Genomic DNA, 20,147 nt, shown 5'->3' with positions numbered 1-20,147 from the left:
GCCGCTTGATGATTTCAAATATTTTCAATAAAAAGGCTTCCTCTAAATCGATTAGTGATACTCAACAAGGGCAGCATGTCAGGATTAAAACAAGCCAGCCACTTCAAAACACAAAACATATGAACAACCCATTTCTAATTTAAACTATTACTGCAAACTCTTGTTTTAAATTTTATTGTTCTTTCCACAAAGTGATTATAAAGCTCTAAACAATGCATATTCACCCCAAATCAGAACATTCGGATCCAATAATGCAACATAAAAAGCCAATGAAAGCATTATACATTATAAAGAAGTTCACTACTTCTGTACAATGATGCAACCAAATGTTTCACAATTTTAGAATTGTAAAAAACCGTCTAACAAACACCATATAGACACTTGATAACTATATAGTAAAATTACCGCAACATCTTCTAGTCCGTCTTGTAAGCCCACCCATGTGTTTTTAAATATTCTTGCACGGCTTCTCTTATCGCTAAGTTTGAGACTAACTGAGACGCGCAAAGAGGTTGTCGAGTGATTGGATCAAAGTTACCCACCTGCCATAACAGTTTTTGTGAGCACAAAGTATGAGTTGATCAACCAACCGAACTCCTAAAATAAAAATTTTCATAAAATAGTCAATTTTCGTATGGGGCTAAATAAACCATAAATCCAATCTACAACCAAAATAGCCAAACACAACCTAAAACTAACCGTTTGGTTGTCGGCTTTGCATGTACCAAATTAATACAATTCGATCCGTACCAAAATAATCGGCATAATTAACTTCTGGTTTGGTTTCGGTTTTGCATAAAAAACCGACTTCCTTTATTAAATTTATGAATTATAAATAGTATAGGCAAAAAGTTTTGGACCCAAAGTCTAGTAACCAATTGACCATTAATTAAAAAGAAAAGTAGACCCAAAACTGAAACCAAACCCATTGTGAAAACTAAAACTTAACAGTGTTCAGTAAACCCAAAAACCAATTTGTAACCCAGAAAACTGACTGTTTGGTTTGTGTTTTACAAAAACCTAAATTTTTGGTTCGCTTTCGTTTTGCATGTACCGAAGTTCGAAAAACAAAACCAAACCATACCGACAAAACCCCAAAAAACATTTGTTATTAAATTTGTGTAGGTTCAAAAATTATAAACCTAAATGTGTAACAGCCAACTAATCATTAATTAACAAAAAATAATAACTCAAATTCTTTATTCTGGGTTTCTTTTTCCGGCCGAAAATTAAAAGCACAAATGATGGAACCAAAACCAAAAGCAAACCCATTTTGAATAAACCAAAAGCAAACAAATTTCAAAATTCAAAAACCAAAATTTCAGTTTATGGTTCTGTAAAACCCCAAAACCGACCCACGCACGCCCTATTATGTATGTGTTAAGACTCATTGGCATGCTTATTAATTAGCCGTCTAAGATAAACAAACCGAAAACTCACAAGTAAACAGGTCAATATTGTCGCACCAGAAAGCAAAACTATAACAAAGAGAGAACGTAAATAACAATTAAAACCTGCTCAAGATGTTCAAGAATAACCGCCTTCTCATACGTGAAACCACTCGGGGCAATTACAGGATCACGGAAAATATCAAGAGTGATTCTGCAGCATAAGTAGTCTGGTATCTGAAATTACACAAATTTAAAGATTAAAAAACACTATATTTTTCAATAATAAAAACCCCCAAAATAAATAGCATTACCTCAGCTGGTGTGTCAAATTCAGCAGCTTTGCTGAAAACTGAATCCAAAGCTTCTAACTGTTCTGAAGTAGAATCGATAACTTCATCAGTAAAACCTTCCACGTCAGCAACATCACGGAAATGTTTTTCTATAAGAGATGTTGCACAACATTCTCTGAGCCATAAACAGACATGCAAATGAAGAGAATAAGTAAAAATAATCTCAACATGTGACACAAATATATATAGATCCCAATTTTGAACAAAATTTGTAAAATAAAACATATTAGCAGAAAGGTTAACTGGTCGAAAGCCATACAAAGTAGGCCTATAAACGAACCGAACCAAACGTTAAGTGAACCGTTAGGCGGAAGTTCATTTATTTAATTAAGAACGAACATGAACATATCTTGGTTCATTTAGTTGAACAAACGCACATGTCCCCTCGTTCGTTTATGTTCGCAAATGTCCGTTAACGTTCATTTATGTTCGTAAGTTCATTAGTTCATGTTTGTTTAAGATTATTCATTTATATTAGCAAATGTTTTAGACACGCTGTACTCAGTTTTATGAAACTAAAATAAATCACCCGTTGCAACCTAGGCGTGTTTTTTTTTTGTTTTGGCCCAACGGACTGAGATTCATGTTTATGCTATTAACAAACGAACATTAACTTTTTCAATTTCTTAATGAGCGAGCACAAACAAGAAAACTCCATTTGTTTAGTAGTTTAGTTTTGATAATTTGTTTGTTAGTTTACAGGCCTAGTAAAAAGTCTACCTCTAATGAGTAGAATCTCATAAATTATATTATGCAAGATTTACAATATCAAATGACAGTAATAATAATTCCAGCTGTGTTTATAAAACAAAATCTGAACAAGACAAATATACCCTTTTGACTTGATACGCATCTAGTCACTAATAGTAATATATTACTATTTAAAGATTTAATTATTATAGTAATAGTACAGTTTTGTAATGATAATTAGTAAAAAAAGAAGGGTAAATTACAATTAAATTCTTTATGTTAGGGATGACTTGCAGATAATGTCCTTTAAAGAACGTTAAATTTGTCTGTTAAATCCAGTAATGTGCAATGCACACGATAGTGGTTTTGAACTTTTAACCGTTTAAGAACTATTTGTGTATTTAAACCAAGGATGCGACCAAGTCTACAAATACATAAATAGTCCATAAAGGTTAAAAAGTATAAATATATCCTCAAGTGAATTACACTTGGCTAGATTCAACAGACAAAAGTTTGACCCGTTAAAACATAGAATCTACAAGCCACCTCAAACATAAAAGACGCAATGCTTCAGACCAAACATGCTTTGACCCGTTTTCCGCAAACCTACACAACTGGGGCCCAACAAACATAAAAGTACCTACTTGAGGTTTTGCAAATCCCATGATCGCTTGGTGGAATTACGCTCCCATTCAGAATATTTTGCTTTTGCTAGCTCTTGCCAAATTTCCTCCACCATATAACTCTGAGGATTTGCTCCTCGGCCAAGATCCAAAGCCTACAAATGATGCAAATTTAAGTTATATAAAAGAACATATAAGGTAGCAGTTGTTGCTTTTAAAACAATATAAAAATAAAGGATTATATACATATCACAAGTAAAATTCATACCCTTTCCAATTCTTTTATTCCCTGATCATTTTTTTCCCTCTGTAATAATGCAAGCCCTAGCATAAAGTGACCCTGCGGTTTCATAACCAGACATAAAAAATAAATAAATTATTTTTTAACCATGTTAAGTAAACGTTATTTTTTTAACCATATATTCATCTTGGAAGAAAGAGCTAGTGTTCACTTTTATAACGCTATAAGAAAAACAAAGTACAAGGTTGGAAAAAAATGAACAAGTCAAAGGCTAAAGATAAAACTTGGTCATGATTTTCATATAAAGATCTTGGTGCTACAAAGAAAATTTAGCAATGGGGGTTCAGATTTTAAACAAATCAAATGCAAATCACGTCTAAAAAAATATGTTGCACAAACTAAAGGAGTACTTTACCGCTAAACCTTTAAAAGAAAAAAAAAAGCGTAACTGCCTAAAACCAGCCGAGTAAGCCACTGAGTTTCTAGACTGAAGTAGATTCTTAGAACGGGTTTCATTCATAACAGCTTGTAGTTGTTTTAAAGGGACTTCAAAGAAACCAAAAGGCAGCCCTAATCAACTATTAATTTTATCTTCAAGGTGAATGCCTTGTCATACTGGATTTAAGTACTTCATAATTCACCTCATTTGACACGTTATCCGTATTCTAAATTGATAAGAACCTTGTTCGGGTCAAACCTGAAATATTCCTACAGTCAAATGTTTTTATTTCCCGCTCTCAATTCCTGCCTAAATCAAATTGATACTACTTTGTAGGAGACAGTTTAGTGAGGCAGTTTAGTAACCGAAGGTAGCATTAGGTTAAATAGATGGTCTTTGTTTATTTCAAGATGTCGATTATGTTATCAAATTAAGGTTTTAATCCTTGTAATCGGAGATCCAGCCTATCTCGAATGTGGCTACTTATCTTAGTTTCCGTACTTTAAATTTCCAGTATCTATCACAAATCTTACATTCACTCTTTTTCCTTTTGTGAATTGTTTGCCATCCATGACACTAACAAGTAAAAACTTTGTTGTCATTAACACTTTAACGATGATAAAGTAGACAAAGAAATTGTACCCGCAAACTAGAAACCTATTGGCACTCGACTGGCGTTCGTTTAAAGTAGCGAAAAGGAAGCACACAGAAATCAATGAAATTGTAGCTCAAAGCATAATATAATTTCAAACACAGATTCGAATGCATATACAAAGTAAAATGTTTATAAGTTTAATCACGAAACGATATTCAATGACCCACAAACCTTGACAGATGATTGATCAAGTTCAACAGCCTTCTTACTATCCTGCTCAACTCTTGTCCACTCACTAGAACAAAAATACCATTACCAAAATTTAGCAGCATATTTCAAATATTAAAACGCAAAAATTACGCTCCCAGCAGCCCAAATTCAAAATTCATAACCTAAATTTTCAAATTTCACAAAAAGAGTTTCAAAATTTGGCCTATGCATTTAATGCAGTAAAAAATCGTTATTTGAGATATAGGTTATCGAGATGGGATATCAGTAATTTTAAAATCATGCAGAATTTATGTATATATAGCAATTTAACCGATATTGACTGCATAGAATTTGAGTTACAAAAAAGCTAAACAAATTTACTGTTAAAACTGTTGAAGTCAAGCTTTGTTAACATAAAGTGCAATTTGATTTTCAAGTTACCTCATAATCATTCAATATCAAAGAGTAAAAACTGCATTTTGACTCTCAATTTCGAAATCATAACCTAAATTTCACAAACTAGTTTCAAAATTGAGTTGAAAATTTAAAGTATTGAAATTCAAAACAGGGAACCTGAGCTTGCGAAAGCAAACAGCCCGGTTGCTATAATAAACGGAGACATCATTGCTCAAGGTGATCGCCTGCAGGGGAAAAAAATCAAAAACTTAATTTTAATGTAACCGACAATAAAGTCTATTAAACACAAAAAGGTTTTCAAATTCAACGGCCAACATAAATCATAATAATATGCCTCGGTGTAAGCATCAATTGCAGCGTTGAATCTGTTCTTCTTGAAATAAAGATTCCCGTCTTGCTTTAGTTGTTCTGCTTGAACGCTTCCCAATTTCGCCATCGCCTACAAAACAAAACAAAACAAACCAAAAAGTTGAAATCGGATGGATGGTTTACGATGCTGGTAAACCTAAGGGTTGCAGGATAAAGTCACAGCTGAAAGGATGGTGTGTTATATGACAGACGAATAGGATTGGTTTGTGCTGTCAATTGTACGGCCAACGATAAAGACAACTGTAGTTTCCATGTGGTTACTTATTCTCCCTACGCGCTTGTGGAAACCTTTTACTATTTTAAATTTTAAATCTTCAATATTTAAGTATCGTAAATCGTAATTAACTAAATATAAATATCTAAGAACAAAACAAGTTGGAGATCAAATTTTGATTTAGTCATCGAGATTTTTTTAGATATAAAACACGTTTGAAAACGAATTTAAAAGCTTAAAATACAAATTATTTGCCACTTCCTTTGAATAAATCTTAAAAAAAATGATTGAAGTTGAAATAATCAATAGATAACTCCTACTAAGATATGGAATTAAAGAACTAATAGAAAATTATTTTAATTGTTTTCAAAAAATATTTTTAAAATATTTTTCTTGTTTCATTGTTGTTATATGTTGTAATTTTTTACTAGAAAAAAAATTATAAAAATAAAAAATAACAAAAGAAAAAAAACTTGATGTGGTGCACATATGCAAAATACATAGACTTTTTTTTATTTTTTTGTTACATATATGCAATAGTGTTATATTATATGCAAAAATAAAAAAGTCGATATAGCGCTTATGTGCATTAGTGTTGCATTACACATATGTAGTAGTTGTGTATCTCATATATGCAATAGTGTTGTATTTGCATATACGCGGTAGTGTGTATTAAATATATGCAATAGTGTTGTATTATATGCAATACAACACAATTGCACATATGCAATAAACACTAGTACAAATGTGCACTACATCATGTGGTGGTAAAGCTTTGATGTAAGAATCTATTGGACTTGAGTTCGAACCTGCCCTTGGACGAATTTTATTTTTAGGACCACATTTTGCGTGATTGTGGTGTTGATGGGTTAGATTCGGATTATGGGTGTGCACTGAATTGTTTACATAGTTCCCTTCCCGATCTTGATCTTGGCGGGTTCACTAATAAGGACACTGCCCCCTAAATCCAAACATGCTTTGGCGAGTGCCCTTTACAGTAAAATCGTCCAAAGTTTGGGAGAGGAGCTTAGTTTATCCACTCGTTAGAGAGCGGTGTTAAATGCCTGCAGGCTCCCAATGCTCAAGATTTCTTGACCATCATCCCCATCGAAGGGTTAGGGCAGCACATGTCAGTAGTAGAGTACCAGGCCATTCTTAAATGTCGTTTAATGATCCCACAGCTCCAAGTTGATGAGCCATGCCCGGTTTTCTTTAAAGTTTGTTTGGGTAATTTTGGTGAACATTTCGTTCATTTCAAGAAGCTTCCGAGGTTTAAATGTAGACATGATTTGGTCGGAGATGTCTTTTGTGATGTGTTAAAACGAGCGGGGATCTCGGCAAAAAAAGAAGCTCCTGTGAATTTCTTGTCGAATCCACCTGAAGGGAGGCTGATTCTCTGGCCAGCAGGCGTTCTTGTGTTTGGATGGGCAGGGGGAAGCATGCTTGTTGATTGAACATGAGCCGGATTTAGTTTTGTGATATAAATACAATCAGCATGATGAATTAAGTTATCGAATGAACAATTACGCTAATTGAATGAAGGATTACGTTATGTGTGAGTTAAGAGAACAATTTAGCAGAGTGACAGTATGTTCACTTTAGAATAACTTCGTTAATTAGGAAATAGGTTACATGGTATATATAGGAGATGAATCATTCGTTAGACATGCCTAACGAATGAGTGTTCCATTCACTATACCATTCATTATACAAACCATAACGAATGGCTTACATACGTTAACTCATTCGTTAAACATCCTTAACAAATGAGAACAAAACATGCGGACTCATTCGTTATTATAGTACTAACGAATGAGTCTTTACATTACTTACCAAAATACCCCCTATACATTACACTATTCCCAAATACGTTAATACAAAGACTGAGATGCCAAAACAATACGTTAACAAACTCCCCCTCGTCTCGAGCTCTTTGTGTCTTCAATTCTTCAGGCTTTAAACCCCTACTTGAATGTTGCCGGGGTTGAGGCATTGATCGAGGAAATATATGACAACATGGGTGCGCACGAGATCGGTCCGATGTCGTCGACGGAAGCAAAGGATTCTTTCAACAAATCCCTTCAAGAAATCTATGATTATTATTTCAAAATTTATGGTCCAAGCTCAAAGTCGACTTTTGTGAGGCAAGCAACATCAAGTAAGCCATGTAAGGACAAGCTTATAAACATGATGAATGCGGTTTGTTAGTCGGCGGCTAAGTGGCAAAGGGGTAACACACCAACTAGTGAACTTGGGGGATATAGTGGAGCAAACTATGTAGAAGGTGCAACGGTCGAGGAAGTTCGCAACCTTGACATTTTCGCATGGTGGAAAGGAAAGCAAAACGAATTTCCTATGCTTTCCGCCATGGCTCGTGACTTGCTAAGCGTCCAAGCTTCAACGGTTGCGTCATAATCGGTTTTTTCACTTAGTGGAAGGATATTACCGACGCGAAGAACCAAACTCACTCCCGAGTCCTTAGAGATGTGCATTTGCCTAAAGGATCATTTGGACGTGGTGGATCGTATACAAGACAAGGCGAACTTTGAAGACGAAATACCACTTGAACGTCCAATTCAAGACATGGAAGAAGAATCTTCGGGTGAAGAAAACAAAGTCGTAGAACTCGACTAATTTTAATTTGTATTTTTTGTATTTGTTCTTGTAAAATGTATTATGTAACACGAATCAATTAATTAATGTAACAAGTTTTTTAAAGTGTTATTTGTTTGTGTTAAATACAAAACTTGTCTTAAACACTTAAACTAACTTTTAAACATATATATAATTATAGAACAACTAGCAAACGCTTCATTACACAACGAACATTATTGCAAAACGATTAAGTACAAACATTATTAAACATAAAACTAAAAATAACAAACATTGTTCGTTGTTTTTATCCCGTCATCTACGACCATCAAGCTTTGTTACCGGCGGCGGGGGCTTGACTTGTAGAGCCAGACGACTCTCCAGCTTCTCCTTTTTTGGCATCCAAATGCTTTTTTTCCTTGCAATACTTATTGGTATGCTTTCGAATGGTGGAATTCGATCCCGCCTTCAAAAACTTGCCGCAGTATTTGCAGTGCGCCATCTCCTGTGTGTCGGTCATGACACGCAGGTCATGGTGAACCCAAACCTCGGGGCATCTCGGGGTGTCGATAACCATAACTACTTCGTCGTTGGTTGCCATTGGTAATGGTAAGTGGTTTAACAAGTAATGGAAGTGTTTTAACAAGTTAGGGGAGTTGGTTAACAAGTTCTAAACCTAGTATGTATATATATAGTAAGTGTGGGTGAGTTTGAACATTCAAAACCGGTTCCAACGGTCTAAAACCAGTAGTATAACCGTTGGAACCGGTTTCCAACGGTAATATTGGTTTAAATAAGGAAAACCCGGTGGAACCGGTTTTCAGGTATAAACCGGACCCGGTTCCTACCCTACCCGGTTCCACTGGTTCCTGATATTTGCCTACCGGGTCGGGTCCAGTTCCTACCCGGTTCCTGACAGGAACCGGTTCCATTTTGTACCTGGTTCCTAAAAAACCGGTTCCTACCCGGTTCCAGGTTTTAATAAAACCCGATTAGTGCACGTCTACTCAAAACAATTGCTAAAATTATATGGATATAGAATAAGCATACCATCACCATTGAAGTAAATAATGTGCAAATCTCACAATTTTAATTTTAAATTTCTCCGGTTAACAAAATTAGCATTTCACTAGTAAAATATCAAGATTAATAGGTTGTTTGATAGCCGCTTGATGATTTCAAATATTTTCAATAAAAAGGCTTCCTCTAAATCGATTAGTGATACTCAACAAGGGCAGCATGTCAGGATTAAAACAAGCCAGCCACTTCAAAACACAAAACATATGAACAACCCATTTCTAATTTAAACTATTACTGCAAACTCTTGTTTTAAATTTTATTGTTCTTTCCACAAAGTGATTATAAAGCTCTAAACAATGCATATTCACCCCAAATCAGAACATTCGGATCCAATAATGCAACATAAAAAGCCAATGAAAGCATTATACATTATAAAGAAGTTCACTACTTCTGTACAATGATGCAACCAAATGTTTCACAATTTTAGAATTGTAAAAAACCGTCTAACAAACACCATATAGACACTTGATAACTATATAGTAAAATTACCGCAACATCTTCTAGTCCGTCTTGTAAGCCCACCCATGTGTTTTTAAATATTCTTGCACGGCTTCTCTTATCGCTAAGTTTGAGACTAACTGAGACGCGCAAAGAGGTTGTCGAGTGATTGGATCAAAGTTACCCACCTGCCATAACAGTTTTTGTGAGCACAAAGTATGAGTTGATCAACCAACCGAACTCCTAAAATAAAAATTTTCATAAAATAGTCAATTTTCGTATGGGGCTAAATAAACCATAAATCCAATCTACAACCAAAATAGCCAAACACAACCTAAAACTAACCGTTTGGTTGTCGGCTTTGCATGTACCAAATTAATACAATTCGATCCGTACCAAAATAACCGGCATAATTAACTTCTGGTTTGGTTTCGGTTTTGCATAAAAAACCGACTTCCTTTATTAAATTTATGAATTATAAATAGTATAGGCAAAAAGTTTTGGACCCAAAGTCTAGTAACCAATTGACCATTAATTAAAAAGAAAAGTAGACCCAAAACTGAAACCAAACCCATTGTGAAAACTAAAACTTAACAGTGTTCAGTAAACCCAAAAACCAATTTGTAACCCAGAAAACTGACTGTTTGGTTTGTGTTTTACAAAAACCTAAATTTTTGGTTCGCTTTCGTTTTGCATGTACCGAAGTTCGAAAAACAAAACCAAACCATACCGACAAAACCCCAAAAAACATTTGTTATTAAATTTGTGTAGGTTCAAAAATTATAAACCTAAATGTGTAACAGCCAACTAATCATTAATTAACAAAAAATAATAACTCAAATTCTTTATTCTGGGTTTCTTTTTCCGGCCGAAAATTAAAAGCACAAATGATGGAACCAAAACCAAAAGCAAACCCATTTTGAATAAACCAAAAGCAAACAAATTTCAAAATTCAAAAACCAAAATTTCAGTTTATGGTTCTGTAAAACCCCAAAACCGACCCACGCACGCCCTATTATGTATGTGTTAAGACTCATTGGCATGCTTATTAATTAGCCGTCTAAGATAAACAAACCCAAAACTCACAAGTAAACAGGTCAATATTGTCGCACCAGAAAGCAAAACTATAACAAAGAGAGAACGTAAATAACAATTAAAACCTGCTCAAGATGTTCAAGAATAACCGCCTTCTCATACGTGAAACCACTCGGGGCAATTACAGGATCACGGAAAATATCAAGAGTGATTCTGCAGCATAAGTAGTCTGGTATCTGAAATTACACAAATTTAAAGATTAAAAAACACTATATTTTTCAATAATAAAAACCCCCAAAATAAATAGCATTACCTCAGCTGGTGTGTCAAATTCAGCAGCTTTGCTGAAAACTGAATCCAAAGCTTCTAACTGTTCTGAAGTAGAATCGATAACTTCATCAGTAAAACCTTCCACGTCAGCAACATCACGGAAATGTTTTTCTATAAGAGATGTTGCACAACATTCTCTGAGCCATAAACAGACATGCCAATGAAGAGAATAAGTAAAAATAATCTCAACATGTGACACAAATATATATAGATCCCAATTTTGAACAAAATTTGTAAAATAAAACATATTAGCAGAAAGGTTAACTGGTCGAAAGCCATACAAAGTAGGCCTATAAACGAACCGAACCAAACGTTAAGTGAACCGTTAGGCAGAAGTTCATTAATTTAATTAAGAACGAACATGAACATATCTTGGTTCATTTAGTTGAACAAACGCACATGTCCCCTCGTTCGTTTATGTTCGCAAATGTCCGTTAACGTTCATTTATGTTCGTAAGTTCATTAGTTCATGTTTGTTTAAGATTATTCATTTATATTCGCAAATGTTTTAGACACGCTGTACTCTAAAATAAATCACCCGTTGCAACCTAGGCGTGTTTTTTTTTGTTTTGGCCCAACGGACTGAGATTCATGTTTATGCTATTAACAAACGAACATTAACTTTTTCAATTTCTTAATGAGCGAGCACAAACAAGAAAACTCCATTTGTTTAGTAGTTTAGTTTTGATAATTTGTTTGTTAGTTTACAGGCCTAGTAAAAAGTCTACCTCTAATGAGTAGAATCTCATAAATTATATTATGCAAGATTTACAATATCAAATGACAGTAATAATAATTCCAGCTGTGTTTATAAAACAAAATCTGAACAAGACAAATATACCCTTTTGACTTGATACGCATCTAGTCACTAATAGTAATATATTACTATTTAAATATTTAATTATTATAGTAATAGTAGAGTTTTGTAATGATAATTGGTAAAAAAAGAAGGGTAAATTACAATTAAATTCTTTATGTTAGGGATGACTTGCAGATAATGTCCTTTAAAGAACGTTAAATTTGTCTGTTAAATCCAGTAATGTGCAATGCACACGATAGTGGTTTTGAACTTTTAACCGTTTAAGAAGTATTTGTGTATTTAAACCAAGGATGCGACCAAGTCTACAAATACATAAATAGTCCATAAAGGTTAAAAAGTATAAATATATCCTCAAGTGAATTACACTTGGCTAGATTCAACAGACAAAAGTTTGACCCGTTAAAACATAGAATCTACAAGCCACCTCAAACATAAAAGACGCAATGCTTCAGACCAAACATGCTTTGACCCGTTTTCCGCAAACCTACACAACTGGGGCCCAACAAACATAAAAGTACCTACTTGGGGTTTTGCAAATCCCATGATCGCTTGGTGGAATTACGCTCCCATTCAGAATATTTTGCTTTTGCTAGGTCTTGCCAAATTTCCTCCACCATATAACTCTGAGGATTTGCTCCTCGGCCAAGATCCAAAGCCTACAAATGATGCAAATTTAAGTTATATAAAAGAACATATAAGGTAGCAGTTGTTGCTTTTAAAACAATATAAAAATAAAGGATTATATACATATCACAAGTAAAATTCATACCCTTTCCAGTTCTTTTATTCCCTGATCATTTTTTTCCCTCTGTAATAATGCAAGCCCTAGCATAAAGTGACCCTGCGGTTTCATAACCAGACATAAAAAATAAATAAATTATTTTTTAACCATGTTAAGTAAACGTTATTTTTTTAACCATATATTCATCTTGGAAGAAAGAGCTAGTGTTCACTTTTATAACGCTATAAGAAAAACAAAGTACAAGGTTGGAAAAAAATGAACAAGTCAAAGGCTAAAGATAAAACTTGGTCATGATTTTCATATAAAGATCTTGGTGCTACAAAGAAAATTTAGCAATGGGGGTTCAGATTTTAAACAAATCAAATGCAAATCACGTCTAAAAAAATATGTTGCACAAACTAAAGGAGTACTTTACCGCTAAACCTTTAAAAGAAAAAAAAAAGCGTAACTGCCTAAAACCAGCCGAGTAAGCCACTGAGTTTCTAGACTGAAGTAGATTCTTAGAACGGGTTTCATTCATAACAGCTTGTAGTTGTTTTAAAGGGACTTCAAAGAAACCAAAAGGCAGCCCTAATCAACTATTAATTTTATCTTCAAGGTGAATGCCTTGTCATACTGGATTTAAGTACTTCATAATTCACCTCATTTGACACGTTATCCGTATTCTAAATTGATAAGAACCTTGTTCGGGTCAAACCTGAAATATTCCTACAGTCAAATGTTTTTATTTCCCGCTCTCAATTCCTGCCTAAATCAAATTGATACTACTTTGTAGGAGACAGTTTAGTGAGGCAGTTTAGTAACCGAAGGTAGCATTAGGTTAAATAGATGGTCTTTGTTTATTTCAAGATGTCGATTATGTTATCAAATTAAGGTTTTAATCCTTGTAATCGGAGATCCAGCCTATCTCGAATGTGGCTACTTATCTTAGTTTCCGTACTTTAAATTTCCAGTATCTATCACAAATCTTACATTCACTCTTTTTCCTTTTGTGAATTGTTTGCCATCCATGACACTAACAAGTAAAAACTTTGTTGTCATTAACACTTTAACGATGATAAAGTAGACAAAGAAATTGTACCCGCAAACTAGAAACCTATTGGCACTCGACTGGCGTTCGTTTAAAGTAGCGAAAAGGAAGCACACAGAAATCAATGAAATTGTAGCTCAAAGCATAATATAATTTCAAACACAGATTCGAATACATATACAAAGTAAAATGTTTATAAGTTTAATCACGAAACGATATTCAATGACCCACAAACCTTGACAGATGATTGATCAAGTTCAACAGCCTTCTTACTATCCTGCTCAACTCTTGTCCACTCACTAGAACAAAAATACCATTACCAAAATTTAGCAGCATATTTCAAATATTAAAACGCAAAAATTACGCTCCCAGCAGCCCAAATTCAAAATTCATAACCTAAATTTTCAAATTTCACAAAAAGAGTTTCAAAATTTGGCCTATGCATTTAATGCAGTAAAAAATCGTTATTTGAGATATAGGTTATCGAGATGGGATATCAGTAATTTTAAAATCATGCAGAATTTATGTATATATAGCAATTTAACCGATATTGACTGCATAGAATTTGAGTTACAAAAAAGCTAAACAAATTTACTGTTAAAACTGTTGAAGTCAAGCTTTGTTAACATAAAGTGCAATTTGATTTTCAAGTTACCTCATAATCATTCAATATCAAAGAGTAAAAACTGCATTTTGACTCTCAATTTCGAAATCATAACCTAAATTTCACAAACTAGTTTCAAAATTGAGTTGAAAATTTAAAGTATTGAAATTCAAAACAGGGAACCTGAGCTTGCGAAAGCAAACAGCCCGGTTGCTATAATAAACGGAGACATCATTGCTCAAGGTGATCGCCTGCAGGGGAAAAAAATCAAAAACTTAATTTTAATGTAACCGACAATAAAGTCTATTAAACACAAAAAGGTTTTCAAATTCAACGGCCAACATAAATCATAATAATATGCCTCGGTGTAAGCATCAATTGCAGCGTTGAATCTGTTCTTCTTGAAATAAAGATTCCCGTCTTGCTTTAGTTGTTCTGCTTGAACGCTTCCCAATTTCGCCATCGCCTACAAAACAAAACAAAACAAACCAAAAAGTTGAAATCGGATGGATGGTTTACGATGCTGGTAAACCTAAGGGTTGCAGGATAAAGTCACAGCTGAAAGGATGGTGTGTTATATGACAGACGAATAGGATTGGTTTGTGCTGTCAATTGTACGGCCAACGATAAAGACAACTGTAGTTTCCATGTGGTTACTTATTCTCCCTACGCGCTTGTGGAAACCTTTTACTATTTTAAATTTTAAATCTTCAATATTTAAGTATCGTAAATCGTAATTAACTAAATATAAATATCTAAGAACAAAACAAGTTGGAGATCAAATTTTGATTTAGTCATCGAGATTTTTTTAGATATAAAACACGTTTGAAAACGAATTTAAAAGCTTAAAATACAAATTATTTGCCACTTCCTTTGAATAAATCTTAAAAAAAATGATTGTAAGTTGAAATAATCAATAGATAACTCCTACTAAGATATGGAATTAAAGAACTAATAGAAAATTATTTTAATTGTTTTCATAAAATATTTTTCTTGTTTCATTGTTGTTATATGTTGTAATTTTTTACTAGAAAAAAAAATATAAAAATAAAAAATAACAAAAGAAAAAAAACTTTATGTGGTGCACATATGCAAAATACATAGACTTTTTTTTATTTTTTTGTTACATATATGCAATAGTGTTATATTATATGCAAAAATAAAAAAGTCGATATAGCGCTTATGTGCATTAGTGTTGCATTACACATATGTAGTAGTTGTGTATCTCATATATGCAATAGTGTTGTATTTGCATATACGCGGTAGTGTGTATTAAATATATGCAATAGTGTTGTATTATATGCAATACAACACAATTGCACATATGCAATATACACTAGTACAAATGTGCACTACATCATGTGGTGGTAAAGCTTTGATGTAAGAATCTATTGGACTTGAGTTCGAACCTGCCCTTGGACGAATTTTATTCTTAGGACCACATTTTGCGTGATTGTGGTGTTGATGGGTTAGATTCGGATTATGGGTGTGCACTGAATTGTTTACATAGTTCCCTTCCCGATCTTGATCTTGGCGGGTTCACTAATAAGGACACTGCCCCCTAAATCCAAACATGCTTTGGCGAGTGCCCTTTACAGTAAAATCGTCCAAAGTTTGGGAGAGGAGCTTAGTTTATCCACTCGTTAGAGAGCGGTGTTAAATGCCTGCAGGCTCCCAATGCTCAAGATTTCTTGACCGTCATCCCCATCGAAGGGTTAGGGCAGCACATGTCAGTAGTAGAGTACCAGGCCATTCTTAAATGTCGTTTAATGATCCCACAGCTCCAAGTTGATGAGCCATGCCCGGTTTTCTTTAAAGTTTGTTTGGGTAATTTTGGTGAACATTTCGTTCATTTCAAGAAGCTTCCGAGGTTTAAATGTAGACATGATTTGGTCGGAGATGTCTTTTGTGATGTGTTAAAACGAGCGGGGATCTCGGCAAAAAAAGAAGCTCCTGTGAATTTCTTGTCGAATCCACCTGAAGGGAGGCTGATTCTCTGGCCAGCAGGCGTTCTTGTGTTTGGATGGGCAGGGGGAAGCATGCTTGTTGATTGAACATGAGCCGGATTTAGTTTTGTGATATAAATACAATCAGCATGATGAATTAAGTTATAGAATGAACAATTACGCTAATTGAATGAAGGATTACGTTATGTGTGAGTTAAGAGAACAATTTAGCAGAGTAACAGTATGTTCACTTTAGAATAACTTCGTTAATTAGGAAATAGGTTACATGGTATATATAGGAGATGAATCATTCGTTAGACATGCCTAACGAATGAGTGTTCCATTCACTATACCATTCATTATACAAACCATAACGAATGGCTTACATACGTTAACTCATTCGTTAAACATCCTTAACAAATGAGAACAAAACATGCGGACTCATTCGTTATTATAGTACTAACGAATGAGTCTTTACATTACTTACCAAAATACCCCCTATACATTACACTATTCCCAAATACGTTAATACAAAGACCGAGATGTCAAAACAATACGTTAACAAACTCCCCCTCGTCTCGAGCTCTTTGTGTCTTCAATTCTTCAGGCTTTAAATCTGCTAGTCTTCCAGTCAGCACAATTATGAATCCCAAAAGCATAACATACTCGAATAACTCTTTGGAATTGCATAGACTGCTTATTGTCTTTAACGCTCGCCCATCTGATCCAATTCTTGTATAACACTTCATTATCGGACTCAGACAGGTTGACTAGCCACATGGGCACAATGACTCGTATAAACTCTGTCTTTAGACCCGATCCAATACGATTACCACCTCGCCAGCCTTGTTGTTGTAGTAACACCGATTAAATTTCTTATAAATACTTTGGGGAAAAGTCTTTACAGTAACTTTCTTTAACGTTCGCGATGGTTTTACTTTAAGCACAAGTTTCCTCCAACTGGTGCGTTGATCAATTTCATCGACATATTTCCGTCTCGGCACCTCCGGTTTGAAAAACTTGAAGCCATACTTTACCTCATGCAAGAAATGACGATAAAACCAATCCGCCATTTGATTATTTCAATGATTCATGAACGGTTTTCGTGCCAATGTACGAACGTCCCAACACAGCATGGTAAGCGCATCAGTAATATGCTGGAAGTATTGTAACCCGTGCTCCCATTTCACAATGCATACTTTAAGCGTTGGTTTGTACATCCACGACATAATATCCCCTTTCACTATCTTGGCCGCAACGAACTTCTTCATCTGATATGCTAATTCACGGAATCCTTTCATCAGAGTTAGCTTGAGTATATAAATTTGAGTATTCCTCAATTGTCACGTCCTCCATCTCTGCGTCATTATAATTAAAATCTACCCTGAAGGAACATTTTAATCAAAACTATCACACCCCAACCTAAGGCGGAAATGCCAGGTGTGAACCGTGGTTCACAGCTCACAAGGTACTATCATACAATATAAAATATGACAATATCTAATTAATTTATTTATTTTGAAATTCAAATAAAGTGCACAAGTTTCAAATTATAACAATAACAATTCAAAATAAATAAATAATTCCAAACTAAATAATAGAGCAAATATTCTTTAGTTTATTTCTAAGGTTTTTCTATGCGTTCTTCACCTTAGGTTCAAATCGGCTGATAACCTGCATGTAGAAAATAAACAGAGATTTGTCAACAACACATGTTGAGTGAGATAATCACCAGTTTTGACACTAATAATAATACGTAATAACTGATAAATAATATATGCGTAAAAAAAATAATGTGAGTAATAATTCAATCAAACCGTAAGCAAATAATGTGTTAGTTGACCGTTGCCTTGCGAATTGGGCATTGGCTACTATGACTAGCATACAAATCTGATTGTCGGTTGACCATTGCCATGCGAACGGGCTTTGGCTACTAAGACGGCGTATGATCATACTTACTGCGATATATTATGATGGATGTAACGTCCGTTAATTTCGGTTCCAAGAGTTAAAGCTTGTAAAGTATGTATAATCCTCGGGATTTAACCGACGTTTCTCGGAAGCCTTTACGTCATCTCGGTACGTTAAACCACTTAACTTTTCTTCCATAATGCCTTATACTTCAATTTGGAGGGACTTGGATGTAACTTCTTTTATTATATCATAAAACAAAAAAAAAACTCTAACCCTAAATCCCACTAGCGCCGATCGGAACTCAAGACCCCCCCCCCCTCGCGAAAATCTTCTGTGCAGCCAAGTTTGAACCGTAAAAACTTCAATTCAAGGTCGGTTTTATGATTCCCCATGTCTTTTACACCTTAATTGATCTTTATTACGCGTATTGATCGTTAAACGACTTGTTTTAGGTTAACCGGGTGGCTGTCCAATTGAGCATTTCCGGGACTGCTTTGGTTGAGGTTTTTGCACCAAAATCTTTCTAGGTATGTCTAGTATAACATATTTGAGAATCATGTTCGTTAGGTCGGTCAACAAGTTGTAGTTTGATTGTTATGTTCGGTTGACTAGAATTGTAGTTTGGTGCGTTTAACGCGAGAGTTGAAGTGATTAACGACCAATTCAGCTTGGGGACACTCGGTTTGATGTACGGGCTGTTCAAAATTCATTTTTATAAGTTATGGGGCTGAATTGGTTGTCGGTTACTCCAACGGGTCGGTACAACGCGCAATTGCGTTTATTGAATAACTTGCCCGTTGTACTTGCGGGTTATTGACCCATTTGACTCGTGTGGCGTTGCGTGGACTTGTTGGCTGTGATTTTATCATAATGGGTCCACACGGGGCTGAGTTGGATGCTAATGGTCTAAACGACTCTTAAACGCGCGTATTGGTATCACCTAGTGCTTCCGGGGGTAATTTGGGAATTCTTTATTCCCGGGAGTACTTAAGGCTCGTTTTGATGAATGTGAGACCCCGGGGGCTGTTGTGATTAAGTTTGATGAGGTCGAGGGTTTAGGTAACTCGAACCATGTTAGAACGTCTCGTAGGATAAACGAGTCATCTTGATGTTATTAGTATTGACTGAATGTAAACCGGCAGGTGTTTGAGTTTTGGGATTACTTAGGGATTCTCTAGCTCGTGGTTAATCCGTGTCCTGTGTCAGGTGAGTTCATGATACCCCTTTTCACTCTTTTAAGTTTTGGGCTAGCATGCACACTTAAACGATTTTTCCCGATGAAACGTTTAAACTATTTTATATAGGCTTGCTAGTATATAGTTGGCCTTGGGATGTTATAGTATGTATATATATATATATATATAAATAATTGTATGGCCTATATTTGGCGATGTTGTAGTCATTTCAGCTACTGATGTTACGTATGCCTACTTTGTGTTTGCATGCGTCGATGAGATGTTACGTGTTTGGGTTGTACGTTTGCTCGACCCTAATGTTACGTGTTTGGGTTGTACGTTTGCTCGACCCTGATGTTATTACTTGGATGTTATATATATATTTATATATATATAGGGATGTACTTATAAGGATGTTTATATATATATATATATATATATATATATATATATATATATATATATATGTATGTATGTATATATGTATGTATGAGAATGATTATTTATCAATGATGATGGTTTAACTGATGTATCCCGTTTACAGTTTAAAACTTTTGGAATGACTATCATGATTATTATTTACTTATGTTATTTATTCAAAACTTAAACTCACTCAGCTCAAGCTGACTTTATGTGCATGTTAGTGTGAGTTTCAGGTTAGGAAGAGGATGCCTTATCGCTTGGACATGCACGAAGCTACTTGGACGGTGAAGGGCATACGTGGATGGAATATTTTATTTTTTGAACATTTTGATTTAAAAAGTTTTATAAATATAATTGAATTGATTTTGGGCAATATTCCCGGAATTTTGGGAACTTATTTTATTATTTATGTTTTCCGCTGAAATATACTCTGAGATGGTTATTTTAATGAAATGAATTGTTTTTAAGTTTAAATATTT

At 34.6% G+C, this 20,147-nt stretch overlaps 2 protein-coding genes across 2 annotated transcripts; both read right to left on the bottom strand.

Moving 5' to 3' along the window:
* Positions 1–302: 302 nt before the first annotated feature.
* Positions 303–5,392, bottom strand: LOC143601821 (E3 ubiquitin-protein ligase CHIP-like). The gene is made up of 8 exons (XM_077079125.1): positions 5,291–5,392; positions 5,113–5,180; positions 4,561–4,624; positions 3,323–3,394; positions 3,076–3,209; positions 1,703–1,856; positions 1,515–1,625; positions 303–542 (listed from the first exon to the last, which is right to left on the bottom strand). Exons 1-8 carry the CDS (start codon positions 5,390–5,392, stop codon positions 417–419), a joined length of 831 nt encoding a protein of 276 aa, XP_076935240.1. The 3' UTR covers positions 303–416.
* Positions 5,393–9,597: 4,205 nt separating this feature from the next.
* LOC143601819 (E3 ubiquitin-protein ligase CHIP-like) lies at positions 9,598–16,905 on the bottom strand. The gene is made up of 9 exons (XM_077079122.1): positions 16,714–16,905; positions 14,572–14,676; positions 14,394–14,461; positions 13,842–13,905; positions 12,604–12,675; positions 12,357–12,490; positions 10,998–11,151; positions 10,810–10,920; positions 9,598–9,837 (listed from the first exon to the last, which is right to left on the bottom strand). The coding sequence occupies exons 1-9, from the start codon at positions 16,903–16,905 to the stop codon at positions 9,712–9,714; spliced, it is 1,026 nt and encodes a 341-aa protein (XP_076935237.1). The 3' UTR covers positions 9,598–9,711.
* Positions 16,906–20,147: the final 3,242 nt, after the last annotated feature.

This window comes from Bidens hawaiensis, unplaced genomic scaffold, assembly GCF_021521415.1.
Source record: "Bidens hawaiensis isolate Kalapana, Puna unplaced genomic scaffold, B.hawaiensis_p1.1 tig00057158_1, whole genome shotgun sequence".
NCBI lineage: Eukaryota > Viridiplantae > Streptophyta > Magnoliopsida > Asterales > Asteraceae > Bidens > Bidens hawaiensis.
The sequence above is the reverse complement of the archived record's forward strand: the minus strand, read 5'-3'. Positions and strand labels throughout refer to the sequence as shown.